Below are 19,350 nucleotides of genomic sequence, written 5' to 3'. Positions count from 1 at the left end.
CAGGGATGGCCACAGACGCAGGACAATGGGCAGAGGGGAAGGCAGCACATGGAGAACGCTGGGCACAGGGATGGTGGCCCATGGGAGACAGGACACCGGGGATGGCAGCACATGCAGGGGACACAGGCGTGGTGACATGACAGAAATGGGACACAGAGGGCACACGTAGCACCAGCTGTGCCAGCAGCTGGACCAGCAGGGACTCAGGATGGCAGCACAGGGGACAAAGTGGCACTCCCAGCACTGCTCGTGGGACAGCCAGGACCCTGCAAGGGACACGTGTCACATACAGTGACAAAACACTGGCCCCACCAGGACAAGGGACAACCTTGCAGCACAATCCCATGGAGCTTCTTGTGTTCCTCGTGGCCCCAAACCTTGGACTCTGGCACTGGGACAGACCTCGTGTTCCCAAAGTCAGGAATGTCACCTGTCCCAGTGCCAGGCCACATTCAGCTGAAGTGACCTGGGCAGGGACTTGGTGGGAAAAGAGGGATGAAATCCATCCCACAGCAGCAATTCCTGGATGCTTCCTGGGTATTCATCCTGTTTATTTGTAGAGAGTGGGTGGGGTCTCTAAACCTTGGGAAAGGTGACTGGAAACACCCTGAGACCTTCATTGCCAGCCCCAAAATTCAGGTCCATGTCTTGAGATCTTTGCTTCCATGAAGGACAAGGAAATCATGGAAAAGTTTAGGTTGGAAGAGACCTTAAATTCATCTCTTGTTCCAATCCTCTGCAATGGCCAGGGACACCTTCCACTAGTCCAGGTTGCTCAAATATCCCAGAATCTCCCACCAAATCGCCCTGGAGAAGCTGCACCCGAGGGAAAAACCCACAACCCAACGTGCACTCCCAATGTTCATCTTTATTAATTCCGGGTTCGGAGGAAGGGGGGATACAGTTTTTCCTTCTAAATCTTGTTAAAAGCAGCAATGTCCACACTCTGCACCTGGAAGGGGACAAAAGCTGGAGTCATGCAGGTGTTCCCAGAAAAACACATGAGTTAACCCCCCTCCCATGGGTTCCAGGCCCTTCCCACATCCCATTTCAAGACTTACATAGTCCTCAAACTTGGTGATCTCCTCCTCCAAGATATCTGTCCCGACTTTCTCGTCCTCCACCACACACTGGATTTGGAGTTTCTTGATGCCATATCCGACTGGGACCAGTTTGGAGGCTCCCCACACCAACCCGTCCATGTGGATGGACCGGACGCACTCCTCCATCTTGGCCATGTCGGTCTCGTCATCCCACTGGAAAAGTGGGAATTGGGAGGTTTTAGTGTTTTCCTGGAGAGTGTCGGCAGCCCCAAAGAGTATCCAGGTGACACCTCTGGGAATGTCGCAACTGATCCAAAGTGCCCTTTCTTGGTAGGAGAAGGCTCCAGAAGACCTTGGAGCCCCTTCCAGTACCTCAAGGAGATCCAAGAGAGCCGGAGAGGAACTTTGGACACAGATGGAGTGACAGGATAAGGGGGAATGGTTTTAAACTGGAATAGGGTGAGATTAGATGGGCTATTGGGAAGAAATTCCACCCTGGGAGGCTGCTGAGGCCCTGGAATGAATTCCCAGAGAAGCTGTGGCTGCCCCTGGAAGCGTCCAAGGCCAGGCTGGAGCAACCTGGGATAGTGGAAATTGTCCCTGCCTATGGAATGAGATGGGATTTAAGGTCCCATCCATCCAAACCCATTCCAGGCTTCTACGGCAACAAATCCCACATCGCTCCCAGCCTTTGTTTGGAATACCACAGGTGCCACCACCATCCACTTGGATGAGAGAGGATTCCCAGCCTCCCCCACAGAGCTCCCAAATTCCAAAAGCCACTCACCGGCTTCACATCCAGCAGGATGGAAGACTTGGCGATGAGTCCCGGCTTCTTGGCCTTCTTCTCCGCGTACTGCCGGAGCCGCTCTTCCCGGACTTTGGCAGCTTCCTGGTCTTCCTCCTCATCATCACTCCCAAAAAGGTCGATGTCATCGTCCTCATCATCCTCAGCAGCAGCCAGCGTGGCTTTCTTGGCCGGGAGCTCCACTTTTTTTGAGGGAACGCTGAACGGTTCCACTTTCTTCACCAGATCCGAGGGTTTTTAAGGGAAAAAGAGAGAAAAGATTAAACTGGTGTTGGAGCAGAGCAGCCAAGAAAGCTCAGGAATGGGAATCTCCACTGCTCAAGACACTGAACAATCCCCATGCTGTGGGATTTATAAAGGACTTCTCAAAACACAACATTTGTCCACATGGATCTTTGGTTATAACTCCTAGAGAAAAATTCCAGCATTTTTCCAAGGCTCACCTGGGTTGGAGGAACAGGTGAGGGCTGGTGGGAAGTTGAGGATTTCTCCAGAGCATTCAGGCGGCTTTCCAGCTTGAAAATGGCCATCTGGAGGTCTGCAACAACTGGAAAAAGGAGAGAAAAATAGGAAAAAGGACCTTAAATTCCCAGCTGCATGTCAGGTCTCCAGCCAGAACGAGGAATTCTCCCACTCACCACTGCGGAGGTTCTGGTTTTCCACTTCCAGGTGGGAAATTCGGGACAGGAGCTCATTTTGGTCACCAGCAGCTCCAGAGGAGGTTGTGCTTGCACTCTGCAATGAGGAAAACCGGGGTGAAATTGTGTCTCCTCTTCCTGAAAAAACCCACGAAGCAAAGCAGAGTCGTGTCTTCAGGGAGGGAAGAAGTTCAGGAGCTGAACTAAAACCCAGGATATTTTCTCTAAATTAGGATAGAAACTAATGGAGCAGCTCTGTAAAATTAAGCATGGACTAAATCCCTAAAGGAATTTCAGCTGGCACCAAGGAGCAAAGGATAAAATCACTTTTCCCACTCCCAGATCCCAAAATGCCACTAAAACCACGTAACATTTATATAAAATTCCACACCAAGCCCCTTAAAAATCTTGAAGTCCCTTGGTCTCCTCTCTCAGCTCACTGAGAGACAGGAATGACCTGCCTAAGGTAACACTGGGAAAGCTGGAAAGATCCCAGGAATTATACACTCCCACCTTTACAGCCCAGCCTTTTATTCCTCTCCCTAACAATTTCAATCTGCTTTAACACATCCTGACAGAGTAATTATTCCAACCCTACCTTACAAAGGATTTTTTGACAGCAAAAAAAAAAAAAAAAAAAAAAAAAGAGGTTTTTTGGGTTTTATTTATGTTAAGGAGGTTCCTTATCCATCAATTTCAGGCAGCAAAGGGGAAGAAAATATCAGGATTTGCCCTTGAATTGTCATTTCTAAGTGAAAAGAAGAGAGAATAATTTATTCTTTTTCATTCTGATGTGGAATCTCAGCAGTCACATAAGATGGAAAGAGGGAAAAGAAGGGATAAGATGAAGAATATGAGGCACAAAGTCTGAATCATGGAATGGTTTGGGTTGAAAGGGATTTTAAGGATCATCCAGACCAACACATTTCTCCATCCCAGGCTGCTCCAAGTCCTGTCCAAGCTGGCCTTGGACACTTCCAGGGATAAGGCCAGGAAATACCAAAAGAGGCAGGAAAAAATTCCATCTCTGCCTCAGCTGTGGATTCAGGCTGAGGAAAGGCAAGTGCAGATCCCTGGACACAGAGCTGGGACAACTCCCTGCTGTCAGATCTCATTATCCAGGTGTATCCCAGTGCCAAAGGAAAAACCCTGAGGAAGGAGAACTTGCTCCATCCTTGTCCCACCAAATCTTCTCCCGTTTTTCCACAGGCTCCATCTGTGCATGGCTCACTTACAGCGGAGCGTCCCGACTGTTTCTTGCGACGGGCACAAGGTGCTTCCTTGCTCCGAGCAGGCGTCTTCTGCTGCAGGATGGGAAAAAGTTTGGGAAGATGGGAAAAGGTTTCGCAATTCCAGAGGGAACCTCAAGCGCAGGGAAGAGGTGCATGCAAGGGGAAGTTATGGAGCAGTGGCAAAACAGCCTTGCACTGCACGCAAACATTCCCCCAGGAATTCTGGGGTCTTCTCCACAAACATCTCGGTGTCTGCAGGGAGCTCATGCAGCGCTGTGGGCTCATCACACCATGCCAGCCCTGATGCTCCAAGGATGGAAATCATGGAATTAAGGAGGTGGGAAAATCCCTCTGATCCCATCGAGTCCAACAGTTCCTCCAAGGCCACCACTGAGTACGTCCCCCAAGTGCCACATCCACAGGGATGTTAAATCCCTCCAGGGATGGGGACTCCACCTCTATGCCAGGGCAGGACAGCCCTTTCCATGAGGAATTTTCCTAATATCCCAGCTGAATTTTCCTTCTGGTGGTTTCCTTTCACCCTAACCCTCATTCCCTGGGAGTAGATCCCAATTCCCACCTGGAAATCCTGTCAGGGATTTGTGGAAGCGAGAAGGTCCCCCCTGAACCTCATTTTTTTTTTCCAGGCTGAGCCCTCCCAGCTCCCACAGCTGCTCCAGACCCTTCCCAATCCATTCCCTTCCCTGGAAACACCCCAGCCCCCCAATGTCCTTCTTGTCATGAGGGCCCAAAACTGATCCCAGGATTGGAGGTGCCCAAGCAGTGGCAGCACAGGGAGAGGAGATTTCTCTTCCCTGTCAATAATAATTCCTAAAAAAAAAACCAGAGGGAAGAGCATGGGAAGAGCGAGGGATACATGTCCCAAGCTGAAACAATCAAGAGATCTTAACTGCAACCCGTAAGACAATGCAAGAAGCACAACCATGTCCCAAATCCTCAAAAATTATGGAAAAATTGCCTTTATGAGGCTGTGGGATCTTCCCTGAGGAGAGGATGCTCCAAGATTTGGGAATGTGGACACGACACCTCCACTACAGCACACAAAAAACATTCCCTCTTAGAACTTCCAGCTCCACACAAGCATCTGTGAATTTTATCAGGGATAAGAATTCAAAATTCCAAAGGTGGGGAGTTCCACAGCATCACTTCCCTCCCTTCCTCTGTACTCTTGGACAAAACCTTCAAATCCTTTATTTTTAAGCCATAATTTTTGCACTCAACCCACCTTAAAGCTGCAGCCCATGTGGAATATTTTGGATGGCTGAAGTGCTTGGGAAAACTGGGATTGTGCATAAATTTAATTATCCAAACAAATCAAACCCCTGGAAATTATGAAGGGTACGAAACAGGACTTCAGCTGAACAATTTGGGATATAAACATCTGTTATTCCCTGAAGTTTGAAATCCTAAAATACATTTTAAATATCAGAGACAATACAATTTTTCCTTGTGTTCAGGCGGAATTTCCTATTCCACTTCCTGCTTTTCCCCATAATCGAGGAACTCCAGACTCTCATCATATTCCAAGTGTTCATTCCTACGTTTTATGGCACAATCCCAGCCTGAAATTCCCAGCAAAAATGCACTAAACTCCCATTTTCCTATCTTTTCACAGCCAACTCTTCCCTTGCCACATCCTAAGACCCCTGACAGTAACTCTGGAGGAAGGAAAGACAAAAATCCTGGGACTTTTGCTCTTCCCGCTTTTCTCTTGATCACACAATGTAAATCTGGGGTTTGGAATGTTCTGGAATGTCTGGAAAGTTTAGGAATGTTCTGAAGTCCAGCCTGGTTATCCAAGATTAATAATAATCCTTGAGGGATATTCCAACAATTTTTCAGCCACGTGGAAGATCCAACCCCTTTCCCAGGAACAAAAAATATCCAGCAGAGGAATTTTTTACATCCAGCACTAATCCTCGAACCATTTATATCCCAAAATTCCTGTCCTTTGACTTTGGGCTGTTGCTTTAGCCAATCCCTGTTACAGCACCTGGATGCTCCAAACTTCTGGGATTCTCTCCCAAAAAAGCTCTTTAACAGGAGTCAGGAAAGAAATTCCTCATCTTTGGCAAAACACTCTGGAAGATGAGGATGAGCAGCACTTCCAGGTGATTTGGGTTTAGATTCCCTGCCCCTTGCCCAATTCCAAAAGTTCTTCCCAAAGGAATTTTTGACCCTGTTTGGGACGGGGGCCTCATTTATCCACTTTTTTGTTTTTTTTTTTAATAAAATGAGCCAGTTCAGGGAAATTTTTCCTTAAGCTGTTGGCTGAAATCCTGATTCCTTATATTCATCCCAAATGTCTGGCTCCTTTCTGTTGATATGGAATATTCCCCTTGGGAAAGGGGGAATTCCTTTTTGTTCCCTGATATTGGACTGTCCAAATAATGGATGGATTCCTTTGGGAGTCCACTGCAAATCAAGTCACCTGGGCTGTATTCCACGGATTTTCTTTCCCATAAAACCACTAATTAGTATTTTAACTTACTTTTACAAGAAAGATTTTTTTTTTAACACTCTAGCCTGCACTCAGGATAAAAACCTCCACAAGTACATTCCTGAGCTCCTCCAGGATGCTCCAGTCCTGGAGCTTGTAGCCAAGCTGAATTCCCTGGATGCAGCAGATGGGAAACACTTTTTTTGTTTTTTTGCAAATACCCTAAAATGGAAGCAAAATGGGGAAGAGAAGGTGGCAGCCCAGTGTATCCCAAAAAAGAGCCACACACTCAGCGAGTTGGAACCTGTTAGTTAAAGCCCATAGGAACATCCCACCAGGAAAAAAAAAAAACAAGGAAAAAAAATTAAAAAAAGGGAAGGAGAAGCCCAATTCAGGGAATTCTTTTAACCCAAATCCAGTTTTGGCAGCACTGCGGGCGAGCAGCGCGTGGGGACGGGACGGGACGGAGCCGGTGGCACACGGCGCTGCACACCTTGGTCTTCTCCTCTAACTTCCAACCAAGAAGCCAATCTATGGGATTAGAATTCCATTAAAGAAAAAAAAAAAAATAGGATGCAGGCAGCCAGCTGGTGAGAGCTTGGGTACTCACTCCGGCCAGCGATTTCTGGATATTCTCCCTGGCTCTGGCAATGTCGCGGAGGATCGTGCTGGCTCCGTTCTCCTGCAAACAGCGCAGAAAGAACCAAGAGTTTCTTTTTAAAAAAAAAAATATTAAAACATGGGAAAAAAAGTTCATCAGGGAAGTTAAAAAAAAAACCAAAAAACAACGAAAGGAAGGAAGAGCAAGGGAATTGGGAAAACTGGGAATTGTTCTTTCCATGATTCAGCAATTTTTGCTGTAAGGATTGGGGCTAAATCGGGCAGTCTCTAGTCACATGTCCAGAAGGATCATCCAGTCAAAGAGCTTTTAAATTCCCTGTGATTACCCTGAAAAGTTTGGGAAGCTGCCAGGGGGTTGGAGTGACTCCAGAACTCCTTAAAAACCCAGTCTGCGGCAGGATTTTTCCATAATATTACCTGAGTTCAGGCAGAAGTGACAACCCTGACTCTGCTCTATCCAGAGAGGTGGGACCCAGAACACCAGGAATTTTTTCCCTATGCTCCCACTGCCATGCCTTAGCCTGGATTTCAAGACTCCCTCCCTAGAAATTCCATGATCCATTCACTCCTTGCCTTTCCCAGACTGCAACCCCCACCAGCAAGACCCGAGATGGGAAATTTCCCACAAACCCCCAAATCCTGAGTTAAACAGAAAATAAAGGAGAAACAGCCTCGACACATCCAGGTGGGCCCCACTTCCTGCTGCTTCCAAGGAGGTTTTAAGGATATTTTTCCATAGGGGAAGTGGCTGATAAATTTCTGCAGGATCTCCAAACATCCTTCAAACCACTTCTCCCAGGCCAAACTCCTCCACTGGAAGCTCCTGATGTGCCTTGAAATAGTTCAACTGTTCCAAAAGGTTTTCACTCCAAAACCGACTTCCAGCACTCATCCAGAGCTCCCAATTTTTTTTATTCCTGATCCCTCCAGGTGCATTGCCAGCACCTAAGCCAGGATGGGCAGCAGGAATACCTGGAATGTGCCTGCAAGTTATGATTTCAGCAAAAAGCTTTCCTGTAAAACGCTTGGAAAAGAGGCACTGAACACTCAGTATTCCAAAGGCACAAGCAGTTAGGAGCAGGAAGAGGTTCGGAAAGCTCTGAACCTTGGAACAGGAATAATTTTGGGATAATATTGAAGCTGGAAATATTTCAGCCCAGCAGGATCATGCTTTGCCCTCCACCTTTCCCTCCCCAACTCACCGGTACCACGAACAGTCTTCCACTGGAACACCCAGAATATTTCCAGGAGAACAAAAAGAAGGATAAAAAAAATCCCCCCCAAAAAATCTTTGGAGCTGTGGTGCCTCTGTTCAAACTTTAGGTTGTTTGTATTCTCTTGGAATATCCCAAAGGACTGCTCCAAAATGGAAGCAAAGCAGTGTTTTCCCTGGATGAAGGGGGGCAGGGAGGCTCTTTGCCCATAAAATTGGGGATTTCCAGCTCAATCTGTGCCCCCAGAAATCTCAGCAGCCTGGAAAAATTAAGGACAACTGCTGGAAGCTGGGAATGGTTCACCTGTTGGAAGAGCATCTGATCTCCCATTTCCTTGGGATCAAATCCTTCAGATTCCACAGAAAACAGTGGGGGGAAAAAAAAAAACAAAACCAAAATGGGTCATAAACAGAGAGCTCCAGTGAGACTTGGCAGAAAAAACCAGCACCAAGAGCGGAAATCCCACAAAAATAAAGGTGGATCATGTCCTTTGACTTACTCTGGAATTCCTGGGATTGGGAATTACCTGCTGGCGGGAGGGGCCACCCATGGGGCCATTCATCTGCTCGTAGAACCTTCGCTCGGCGTCGTCATATTTGTACTTCTCGAACCAGATCTTGTCGTGCAGGAAGTAATCCACAGCCATTTTCCTGGGAAAAGAAGGGGGGAAAATATCCACAAAAACTTAATTCCCACAAGTATTGAAGGAATTGAAGAAACAGCTCGTCAGGAGCGGTTTCTGTGCCTGCAGCTCGGCTTGGCTGCGGATTTAAGTATCTGGGATCCTCTTAAAAAAGCAGCACAGATTAATCACCCACCTGCCTGACCTGGACATGGAGTGGGGATGGGATGAATCAGCTGATCCAGACTTTATTCCACAAAAAAACCTCAAAACCCCAGGATTTTCTGGTTCATGCTAAGGAAAATGGCTTGTGTAGGAGAATAAAAAGGGAATAGAAATCATGGAATGGATCGGGTTGGAAAAGACCATAAAGATCATTAGTTCCAAATTCCTTCCATGGGACACCTTCTACTATCCCAGGTTGCTCCAAGCTTCATTCAACCTTTCCCTGGATGCTTCAGGGATGGGGCACCCACAAGTTCACTGGGAAATCTTTTGATAAAAATCAGCAATACTTGGAAGGGACAGACCTGGCACTACAGGGAAAAACATCACAAAACAGCCCAAATCCTGCTGGGAAATGGGGTTTTTTTACGGAGCAGCTTCCAAGGTGGGTTAAATTCTTAATTTTAAGGGAAACAGGAAAAGAGCAAGTGCCCTGAATTCCAGCAGGGGACAGAGCCAGCAGAAGTCTGAGGAGGTGGAGAGCAGGGATATAGCAGCACAAGGAAACCACGACTGGAGCAGGCTCCACAAAGCCTCTCCTCGTTATCCCAAACCCCAGTTTTCCATAAAACACTTCCACAGAAGCCAGATATGATCGTCCTGAAATCAAATCCCTTCTTATCTACCCACTTGGAAGAGACCAGAGGCCAACCAGACACAGGAGCTGCAGCAAAACCACCCTCCACACCCAAATCTCCAGGATCTGCTGGAATTCCAACCAGGATCATTTGCAGAAAATCCCCAATACAGACAAATTTATCCCACGTTTTTACAGAGACACATGGATTTTCCCAAATTTCCAGTTATGAGCAACTGAAGAGGAAATGATCCCAAACAGGACCAAGTAAAAGGTATTTGACCCCCAAATCCCTTGACACAAAGATCCTAAAAGCTCTACAACAAATCCCAACAAAACTCATGGATCAGAAGTGTCAGAAATGAAGACGGATGCTCCAAGAGTCTTTTTTTCCAGGAATATCCATCCCTACCTTAGCTCTGCCTTTGGAGAGGATCCAAAGGCATTCCAAAAATTCACAGACTGAATATAAATTCCCTCAAAAAACCAAACTACAGCACGTGCTCCCACCGGAGTGATTCCCTAAATTGTTTTCCAGTCACTTCCAAACCTTCTTCAAGCTGGATCCTGGTTATGATGCTGATTTTTATATGGAATGAGAGGATGGAAAGGAGGATGGTGCTGTATCCATGCAAAAAGGGGGATACTTCCCAACCCTGCCTTTAAACATTCAACTTCTAGCTCCACACAAACACAGCATTTATCCACCATAATTCCTCAGGAATTCAGGGGAATTCCTTAAAGGATTTTCCCCCTGCTCCCTGCCCACCAGGATCATCTCTAAGTCCACCCAGTCTTCTCCACATGCAAATTCCTCCTGGCTCAATCCTGACCCAGCCTTTTTTTTTTTTTTTTGCATGGGCATTACCCCCAAATAAACTTCTCCTACTTCATTTCTGGAGCAGGAGTGCTTGGAGCAGCTGGATGGGAGGGATTTCTTGCTGCAGATTCCTGGATCCCTGTTTTCTCTGCTGCTCTGGCCGCTTCCAGGGCAAAATATCGGGATTCGGCCCTGTCGTAGGTCACCTTATTCAGCCACACGGATTCGCTGTCCTTGTGCAGGAAAAAGCAGGTGGGGTTTTCCTTGGGAATATCAGGAAGCTGAGGGTTGGTGGTGGCCATCCCAGTTTGCTTCCCAAGGTTGTGATTCCTGGATGCTTCCGGGCAGCCGCGTTGCCGCCACTGGGTTTTATCCGAGGGGTGCCCGTCCAACATCTTCTCATAAAAATTCTTCTCAGCATCATCGTAGAGAGGCTTCTCCAGCCACACCTCGGATGCCAGAACTTCCCAGTTGGAAATCTGCGGCTTCCCATTGACCGTCTGCTGGTCAGAGCTGGGCAAACTGGGAATGGAGGCCACGGGAGAGTTGGGAATGCCGGGAGCCAAGCCTGGCGTGGCGGGAGTGGGCAAGGCCGTGCCGTAGCCCTCATCCGGTGTTCCCAGCCTGGAATTCGCCCACACCGATGGGATGGCCAGGACGTTGGGAGGAAGGAAAAACTGGGATTTTTCCATGAACGCCCTCTCGGCCTTATCGAAGTCAAACTTGTTGATCCAAACCCCTTGGACAACGTGGTGACAGGCGGCCAGGCTCCCGTGGGAACATGCCGGGAGCATCCTTGCCTTGGGAATATCTTGGCTGGAGTTCGACCTCGCCACAGCAGGAGGTTCCTGAGACGTTTTTCCAGTCTCAGGCAATTCCCAACTCTGGGAACCCGCTAATTTTTTCCTGTAGGCGTTCTCGGCGCGGTCATACAAGGGCTTGTCAAACCACACATGCTCTGCCGACATTCCCGCCAGGATCGCCTCCAGCTTGGAATCCTGAGCTTTGGGTTTTGGGGAACGCTTCCGTTTCCGCTGTTTTTTGCCATTCCGGGGCTTTTTCAGGTCTCCCTTGAATTCCCCCTCAATGGAATCCTCATGGCAGATCCCGTTGACTGCCTCGGGCTCCGGCGCTTCCCGCTCCGGCACTTCCCGCTCGGCTTCGTCGTTCCGGTGCTTTTCCAGCCAAACTTTGTCCACAGAGCAGGGGTTTTTCCGTGTCCTCATCTTCCCGAAAAAAATGGGCAGCATGGAGAAATAAGCACAACAAATGTAGTGGCAGCAGAGCAAAGCAAGGGCATGCAGGAGACGTTTTTTATCCACTAACATTCCCAGGAAAAAGCGCAAATATTCCATTTCTTTTTTCCCTTTTGGGAGAAGTTTGAATTCCAAGGAATTCAATGTGGCTGAAACAGCCTTCCTCCTAAAATATTCCTGCCAAGAATTCCCCCCATTATTCCAAGTTTTAAGGCAACAGGCAGGAAAAAAATCCCACAGGATTTTGTCCAAATCCTTGGAAATTACACGATATTATTCCAAGTTAGCAGATTAGTCATTATTTGCTACTTATTCCAAATTAGGCAAAATTTTGGGAAAACTGGCTCAAATTTTTGAGTTTTTGGAGGTTGTCATTTACTACTGGTTGGGTTTTCCTACTAAAAGGCAGCTGCTGAAAAACTGGGATTTAATTTTGGGATAAAATCCAAGTTATCAGCAAATTAAACCTGTCCAGGAGCTGGAAATTTAGTGATTAATAAAGTAATTAATAAAAATTGACCTTGGCAGGTTGCCAAACAAAATTCCAAGACAGATGAAATATCTGCAAAGGTTTGTAATTACAAGAATTCCTAGAAGAATTTGGAAGCCTCACATCCAAGGCTTAGCTTTAAATTTTGATTTAATTTTTAATTTTAGTTTAAATATAAAATCTATTGCTTTGAATTTAAAATTTAATTTAAAATTTACATAAATGCTTTTTTGGGTCTTGAGTATTTCCATTTAAATTTATATATTAATAAATTACACTTTTGCCTTTAAACATTTAAATTTAGACAGTCCAAAATATTAATTAGATTCCAATTAGACAAATTATTAGGAATGGCAAAAGGAGATTTTTCTTTTTTTTTCCCTGGAGCTGGAAAACTTTGATTCAGCTAAAAATGCTTAAAACTTGAGTTTTCAATTCAGAATTTGAAGAAAAAAAAAATAAAATTAAACCTTTTTTTGAATTTATTTTATGTTTTTCTCTTATATTTTATGGAGCAATAAATTCTTGTTAGAACCTTTACACAGAAATAAATTTATTACAGTAAATAAAAGAGTAAAATAATAAAAAAATGTGGTATTTTGCACAAAAAAATCCAAATTTTTTTTGTTTTAAAACTAAATTTAAAAATTAATTTTTTCCCCATTATTTAATCTATTTTTTTAAAGTCATTTTGCTCCAGTTTTTAAGCAGCTCCAAGCCCTGGAATTGTAGCCCTCATGGATGAGGTGAATTATGGGGTAGGAATTCCATAATGAGGAACTCCCAGGAGATTCCCTCCAACTGAGAAAGCTGAAATTAATTTAAAAAAGCCTTAAAAAATTAATTCTTTCCAAGAAAACTCAGCAGTAATTTGTCTAATAAATATCCCACCAGTGTTGACATTCCCAGATTTTCCAGAATTCCCAAAAAAGCACACAACAATTAAAAGATACTTACTTTTTTTTCTCCTATGACAGCATTAAAAAAAAACAGGATAAAATTAGAGAAAAATTCTAATTTCTATGGATGCAGCAGCTCCTCAGATAAATTACTTAATTAATAATTAATGGATTAATTAATTAACATTTTAATGAAGTTTGGAGCTGATGAACTTTCCAGAACTCCATGAAGTTTGTGAACCAACACCCACAGAAAACGAGTTTATTTCCATTTTAATAACAAGGAAAGTAACATTATCACGATGTTATCCAAAAGGATTTTCCCATCCCGGCAGCCTAAGAATTCCCAACTTGCCATTCCAATCCTGGCATGGATGGAATTGGTTGATGGAATTCAGGAGCCCAATTTTTGGGTGATTCCAAACATTCCTGCAGCACCTTTTTGCTTCCATGAGCAGCCAAACCTCATGTTCAGTCCTGGAAAAACCCCAAATTTCCAAGGAAATAAAGCTCCTAAACAAGGGAAAATTGGGAAAAAAATGTCATTTCTCTTCTGTGTCCATCAGTTTTCCTGGAGGAACCTGGGAAAAAGGGATTTTAATCACACAAACAATCACCTTTCAACAATTTCCACCCAAAATTGCCATTATTTACCTCATCAAACACAAAGTTTTAGGATTAAAAACCACGCTGTGGCTCTCCACTGGGAAGTCACAGCCCAGAAATTCAGGATGAGTTCAAGAACCATCAGAAGAATCAAAATAAATCAAAATATTAACAATTGTATCTAATGTTTTATTCATTTAAAACTAGCTCTTCTGCTGGTTTCATTCCTTAAAATTGGCTCTTCCCAAATTCCTGCTGGTTTCACTCCCTAAAATTGGCTCTTCCCTAAGTCAGACCCTTATAATCACCTTTGCTATGAGACAAAGCTCCACATTCCAGGAAAACACCAAAATTTCCATCCTTGATCACCTAAAATCACAATTTTCTGCTCCAAGCCGAAAATTCCTAATGAGATAGTCATGGATATGGGAAATCACCAGAAGGCAAAAACTGGGAACATGTCACCTTCAGGAGAAACAGGGGAAAAAAAGAGTTGGGAATGAACAGCTCAGGTGTGGAAAAATCCAACCTGAAGGTCAGGGAGAAATGGGACACACCTGGAAAAGGAGATGAAAGAATTACAGCAAAACAGCTCGGAAAAGAGAATTTCTCATCCCTAAGGACTGTGACCATCGGGATCCAAATCAATTCCAAATCATCGGTGACCTGGATGCGACAGAACAAATCCATATGGAATTTCTGGGAATGCCAATGCGGCAGCCTCAGCAAGTTTAGTTAGGGATGTAATCCCTCAAAAACCCCATGGAGCACAACAGCAGGCTCTGCCTGTTCCCAAAATAGCTTGGAAATGGATCCCTCCCGCCTGAGCATCCAGTTAAAAGAGGAAAAAAAAAAGGAGAGGACAAGCCCCACCAAGGTGACGGAAATTTGGGAATAACAGCATGAGGAAAGAGGGGCAGGTGAGATAAGCAGAGCCCAGGTGCACCTAGAGCTGATTTTCCACGTTTCCCAGCTCTGGGATAAGTTTGGAAAAGCAGCCAAGGGGGTTGGGATATGGGATGGATCAGCTGCTCCGTGCCAGGACACGTCCGGTTTCCCTTTGCAGCAAGTGACTGGACAAAAAATCCCAGGAATGGGAGGAGCAGACCCTCAAGGCACCTGGAGCAGCTGGGATGTGTGAGATCCCTAAATTCCCTTCCCTACCAGGGTAGGAATAACACTGATCATTTTCCCCCCCTACCCAATCCAGACTTGAAGAGGTGAGGCTTTAATACAGCAGGAAGATTCCTAAAAAACAGGGAATATGTCCCCACAATATGTGGAAAACCACAAAGGTTTAGGAAGATCCCCCCAACATGAGCCCACTCACCCCTTACCTGTAACAGAGAGTTCCTAAATCCTGGGAAAAGGACCACAAAGACATGGCAAATCCTAAAATTCCCCCCTTCCCTGCGCCTGGAAGGGGGAAAAGGATTTCCCAGGTAATGAGAGTATCTCCCACATCCTCTTTTTTGGGGTGTGAGTGGAGGAATTCCACAGGGAATGGGGAGAGGGCTTCCACATGCCCCTACCCAGAACTTTTAAGGGAAAAAGAACTTAAAACATTGAGAGTGGGGAGTCCTACCACAATATTCTTTGGGATCTTAAGTGAGGAAAGTAATCCCAAGGAACGAGGGCATCCCCAAATCCTTTCCTTCAGGACTCTTAGGGACTCCCATGACTCCCTCTCCAAACCTACTAATGGAAGAAAAACTGAAAACATGAGGAAAGGGGGGGTCACCCCAGCATTTCCTAGGATTCTAAGCATGGAAAAGTTATCCCAAAACCAAGAGCACCCCAAATCCTCTCCCTCGGGACACTCGGGAAATGGAATGGGCCCTAAAGACAATGGGAGAACCTCCCCAAACTCCCTTTTCTGAGGCTTTAACAGGGCGAGAGACCCCCACATACAAGAAGAACCCCTAAAACTCCCCTCTTCCCACCACTGTGAGGTAAAGAGCCCCATTCCCTATAAGGGGATCCCCAAATCCCTCTTTCCACAGGAAAACTGCCCTAAAGAGAATAAAAGGGGTTACCACAACCACTTGCTTGGGGATTCTGAGATGAAAAAAGAACCCTACACACCCTGAAGGACTCCCTGAGCCCCTTCAACCCAAATATCACGAGGGCCTCCCCCCACCTCCCGCCCTAGAGGGGTAAAGGACGCTCTGCAGACCCCGGAAACTGCCATTACCGAGGCTCAGGGGGAGGGATAAAGGACGCTAAGTGGGGATATAAGGATCCGTAGGGGCTGCAAGGGGCTGGAAACCAGGACTCACCGGCAGCGTTGACCCCTCAAGGCCCCGCCGCTCCCTTTGGCCGCCGCCGGGATAGAGGGGGGCGGCGCGCGGCGCGCGGAGAGTTATGGGGGGGGCGCGTACCACACGTGGCGCCTGGGGGGGTGGCGAAGGGGGACAACGTGTCGCATGCACAGAGCGGGGCCTGTTTCCCCGCACAATAAAAGAGGCACGTGGAATATCACGGAGGGGTGGAAGCAGGATGAGTGAACCATCCCCCCTGTAACTATTAAAATGCGCTGCCCCCCCTTTTCCTTGCCAAGTTGGATTCGTCCTAGCACGTCCGCTAGCGCCCGTGGGTTGTACCACTCTGCGAAAAGGGGGATGAGCCACCTCGCTGCTTCCCCCACGCTACTTCCCTGCCTCTGCTGGGAGGATCCCCTGTATTTTACGGGGGGAGTTACGGAGAAATGGAGGCCCCGCGCTGTGCGTGCGGCGCGTTGTCTCCCTCCGTGCACCTCTTCTCCCTCCCGTGGAAGCCAAGTGGAACAGCTCAAGGGGGTAAGCGACGTGAGGCGGGAGGGCAGCGGAGTGGAGTGCTCCCCCCTTTTAGCAGAGTAGTACAACCCAAAGGGGCTGGTGGAGATAAGAGGAAGAATCCAACTTGGCAAGGAAAGGGGGGTTGGAGCGGAGCAGCTTAGTGGCTGTGGTCGGGTGCGCGCATGCGGGGGTCCGGAGCGGAGACAAAGGCGCCGCCGCGCCCCCCCCACCCCATCCCCGCATTCCTCCCCGGTTATAACGCGCCCCCCATTCCCATGGATGTGGGGGTCGCTCCATGCCCGGGGGGGAGCCGGAGGAGGGCGGGGGAATGGCGGGAGGGCGGCGGACAGGAGGAGGAGGAGGAGGTGGAGGCAGCAGCGCATCACCCGGGGGGGTGTCGGTGAAGATGTCGCTTCGCCGCGCCTACTCTATCAAGGACAAGCTCCAGGCCATCGAGAGGGTGAAGAAGGGCGAGCGCCAGGCGTCGGTGTGCCGGGCTTTCGGGGTGCCGGGGGGCACGCTCCGCGGGTGGCTGAAGGACGAGGCGAAGCTCCGCTGGTTCCTGGAGCAGCTCGGCGGCGAGGTGGGCACCCAGCGCAAGAAGATGCGCTTGGCCAACGAGGAGGAGATCGACCGCGCCGTCTACGCCTGGTTCCTCGCCCTGCGCCAGCACGGCGTGCCGCTCTCCGGACCCCTCATCCAGGCGCAGGCGGAAGCCTTCGCCCGGCAGATCTACGGGCCTGAATGCACATTCAAGGCGAGCCACGGCTGGTTCTGGCGCTGGCAGAAGCGCCACGGCATCTCCAGCCAACGCATCTACGGCGAGGGCGGCCTCCCTGCCGAGCCCGAGCGCGCTCCGGCCACCCGCGCCGAGGCCCTGCCCGATGCCGGCGGCTACGGGGATGAGCAGATCTACAACGCCAACATCACCAGGCTCTTCTGGAAGCTTCTTCCTGGTGCTGGAATCACGGCAAGGCGTCCGGCCCGCGGCGAGCGCGTCACGGTGCTGCTGGCCGCCAACTTGACTGGCTCCCACAAACTCAAGCCCTTGGTGGTCGGGGGTCTCCGCGATCCCGCCAGCCTCCGGCATCACAACCAGGAGAAATTCCCGGCTTGCTACCGCTACAGCCCCGAGGCCCGGCTGGCGCCGGCGCTTCTGCGGGCTTGGTTCTTTGAGGACTTCGTGCCGGGGGTCAAGCGGTACCTGCGGCGGAGCTGCCTGCAGCAGAAGGCCGTGCTGCTGCTCAGCTCCGCTCCATCCCGCTGCAGGTCGGGGGCTGAGGATTCCCCGCCACTCCAGACCCCGGACGGGTCCATCCGTGCGCTTTTCCTCTCCAAGGGTCCCTCCGGGAGCGGCTTGGCCGGAGCAGGAGGCCGAATCCCGGCGCCGCTGGAGCAAGGGGTGGTGTCGGCCTTCAAGCAGCTCTACAAGCGGGAATTGCTGCGCTTGGCCGTGTCCTGTGGCGGCCCCGGCAGTCCCGCGGACTTCGTGCGGTCCTTCCTCCTCAAGGACATGCTGTACCTGGCTGGCCTCTCCTGGGATCTCATCCCGCCCGGATCCATCGAGAAGTGCTGGCTGCTGGGGCTGCGCGCCGCCTTCGAGCCCCAGCCCGGCGAGGAAGAGCACGGGGACACCCCGGGAGGGGAGGAAGGCGGAGGGGACAGCAAGGTCTTCAGTGACCTGACCCACCTGGCCGCCTTGGCCTTCAAGCGCTTGGCTCCCGAGGAAGTGTCCGACTGGTTGCACTTAGATGATGCAGCTCCAGGTGCAGAGGAGGACGATGATGCCGAGGAGGAAGGCGCCGAGGGCTGCGGGGTGGAGGAGGATGAGGAGGAGGAAGCAGCTGGTGGGAAAAGGGGCGGGGAGGGAGGAGATCCTTTGCTCCCCACGGCTCAGGAAGCCATCCAGGGTCTGGAGACGGCGCTGCGCTGGCTGGAGGGACAAGACCCCCGGGAAGTGGGGCCACTGAAGCTGGTGCAGCTCCGCTCCCTCATCTCCATGGCTCAGCGGCTGCACCGCAGCCACAGCCCCCAATCCTAGGACAGGAGCAACCCCCACTTTTTTGGCTACCAACCACCCCTGGTTTGCCACAGACCTGGGGATGCCCCGCTTGTCCCAGGGGGATGGCAATGGAGGTGCCACTCACCCCTCTGTGACTGTGATTCCCTGGGCATCAGGAAGCCCAGATGCCTGTGGGTCACAATTTAGGGGATTTTTGTGCAACAACTCGAATTCCAGGGTTGTTCCTTACCTAAATATATTTAGGAGGTGCTATTTTTTATGTCCCTTGTGGCCCCTGGTCACTGGCACTGACAGAAGGGGATGGATGCTGCCCCCCCTCCCCCAAAATTCCCCAGTTCCCCCAATTCTGTGGGAGAAGGGGCGAGGCAAGGATCTGCTCAGCATCCCCGGGATAATGGGGGATGTTACATTGAAAAAACCCCAAATCCCAGAGTGTGGCTGAGGTGGGCACAGCCAGCTGGGACCACTCCTGAGGTGCTTCAGGGGAAATATTACACCTTGGAAGAGGCTTGTGACGCCCTTCCCACTGCCAAAACAAAGTCCTGTTAAACCAGGATAGGTTGGGGCTGGCTTAAGACAACTTCCTTCAGGCGCTGAATTAGGAAAGGGACACTTGGGTGGCATCCATGAGAGAGGGTCAGCTCCATCATTCCCATCACAGCTGGGAACACCTGGACCACGGAGACCTGCTGAACCAGGTACCATCATCTGAGCATCCTCATGGAGCTGAAGGTTCCAGGGATGGGGGTTGAGGTGTTCCCCATGGGGTTTGTGGGGTGGCCAGGGCTGGAGGACACATCTCAGTGAGTGGAGGTTGGAGCACAGAGGGCTCCCAGCACCAAACTGGAATATTGGAGGCATCTGATAGGAATTTAGCAGCTCCTGACCTGATTTGAATGAAATTTTAGGGTGTTTAGCCAAATTATTGGAAGAGGGAAATGACATGAACTCCTCAGTGCTGCCGTGCCCCGTGTCAGCAGGCGGGTGGGGATTTTTATTTGTCGGGTCTTTGTCTCCTCACAGCAGAGTTTATGAAAA

The 19,350-nt window shown here is 49.0% G+C and overlaps 2 protein-coding genes across 9 annotated transcripts; one reads left to right on the top strand and one right to left on the bottom strand.

The window, feature by feature from the left end:
* Positions 1 to 848: 848 nt before the first annotated feature.
* Positions 849 to 15,921, bottom strand: EEF1D (eukaryotic translation elongation factor 1 delta). Of its 8 annotated transcripts, XM_014256960.2 has the most exons (10): positions 15,792 to 15,806; positions 14,070 to 14,178; positions 8,544 to 8,667; positions 6,793 to 6,864; positions 3,725 to 3,793; positions 2,490 to 2,586; positions 2,295 to 2,398; positions 1,831 to 2,067; positions 1,062 to 1,256; positions 849 to 952 (listed from the first exon to the last, which is right to left on the bottom strand). In XM_014256960.2, exons 3-10 carry the CDS (start codon positions 8,661 to 8,663, stop codon positions 914 to 916), a joined length of 933 nt encoding a protein of 310 aa, XP_014112435.2. In that variant the 5' UTR covers positions 8,664 to 8,667; positions 14,070 to 14,178; positions 15,792 to 15,806; the 3' UTR covers positions 849 to 913. The 8 variants fall into 8 exon arrangements, with proteins under 8 accessions (XP_014112435.2, XP_014112429.2, XP_087908981.1 ...); XM_014256954.2 differs by lacking the exon at positions 14,070 to 14,178 and having other exon boundaries at positions 15,792 to 15,921; XM_088052855.1 differs by lacking the exons at positions 14,070 to 14,178; positions 15,792 to 15,806 and adding an exon at positions 10,331 to 11,502 and having other exon boundaries at positions 3,725 to 3,790.
* A 576-nt stretch (positions 15,922 to 16,497) lies between these two features.
* On the top strand, positions 16,498 to 19,323 carry TIGD5 (tigger transposable element derived 5). The gene has a single exon (XM_005517371.3). It carries the CDS (start codon positions 16,585 to 16,587, stop codon positions 18,328 to 18,330), a length of 1,746 nt encoding a protein of 581 aa, XP_005517428.2. The 5' UTR covers positions 16,498 to 16,584; the 3' UTR covers positions 18,331 to 19,323.
* Positions 19,324 to 19,350: the final 27 nt, after the last annotated feature.

This window comes from Pseudopodoces humilis, chromosome 1, assembly GCF_049639895.1.
Source record: "Pseudopodoces humilis isolate 2021_Gansu_Grassland_sample_001 chromosome 1, ASM4963989v1, whole genome shotgun sequence".
NCBI classification, from domain to species: Eukaryota; Metazoa; Chordata; class Aves; order Passeriformes; family Paridae; genus Pseudopodoces; species Pseudopodoces humilis.
This window is presented reverse-complemented; position numbering and strand designations above follow the sequence as displayed.

What these genes read in the sequence shown, in the direction of transcription:
- EEF1D (XM_088052873.1), bottom strand. Translation starts at nt 11,487, where the DNA reads ATGAGGACACGGAAAAACCCCTGCTCTGTGGACAAAGTTTGGCTGGAA. An exon ending in TCCAGAAATCGCTGGCCGGA is followed by an intron (nt 3,794 to 6,792) that starts GTGAGTACCCAA and finishes CCCATCCTGCAG; the next exon opens with CAGAAGACGCCTGCTCGGAG. An exon ending in TCACCAAGTTTGAGGACTAT is followed by an intron (nt 953 to 1,061) that starts GTAAGTCTTGAA and finishes GTCCCCTTCCAG; the next exon opens with GTGCAGAGTGTGGACATTGC.
- TIGD5 (XM_005517371.3), top strand. Translation starts at nt 16,585, where the DNA reads ATGCCCGGGGGGGAGCCGGAGGAGGGCGGGGGAATGGCGGGAGGGCGG.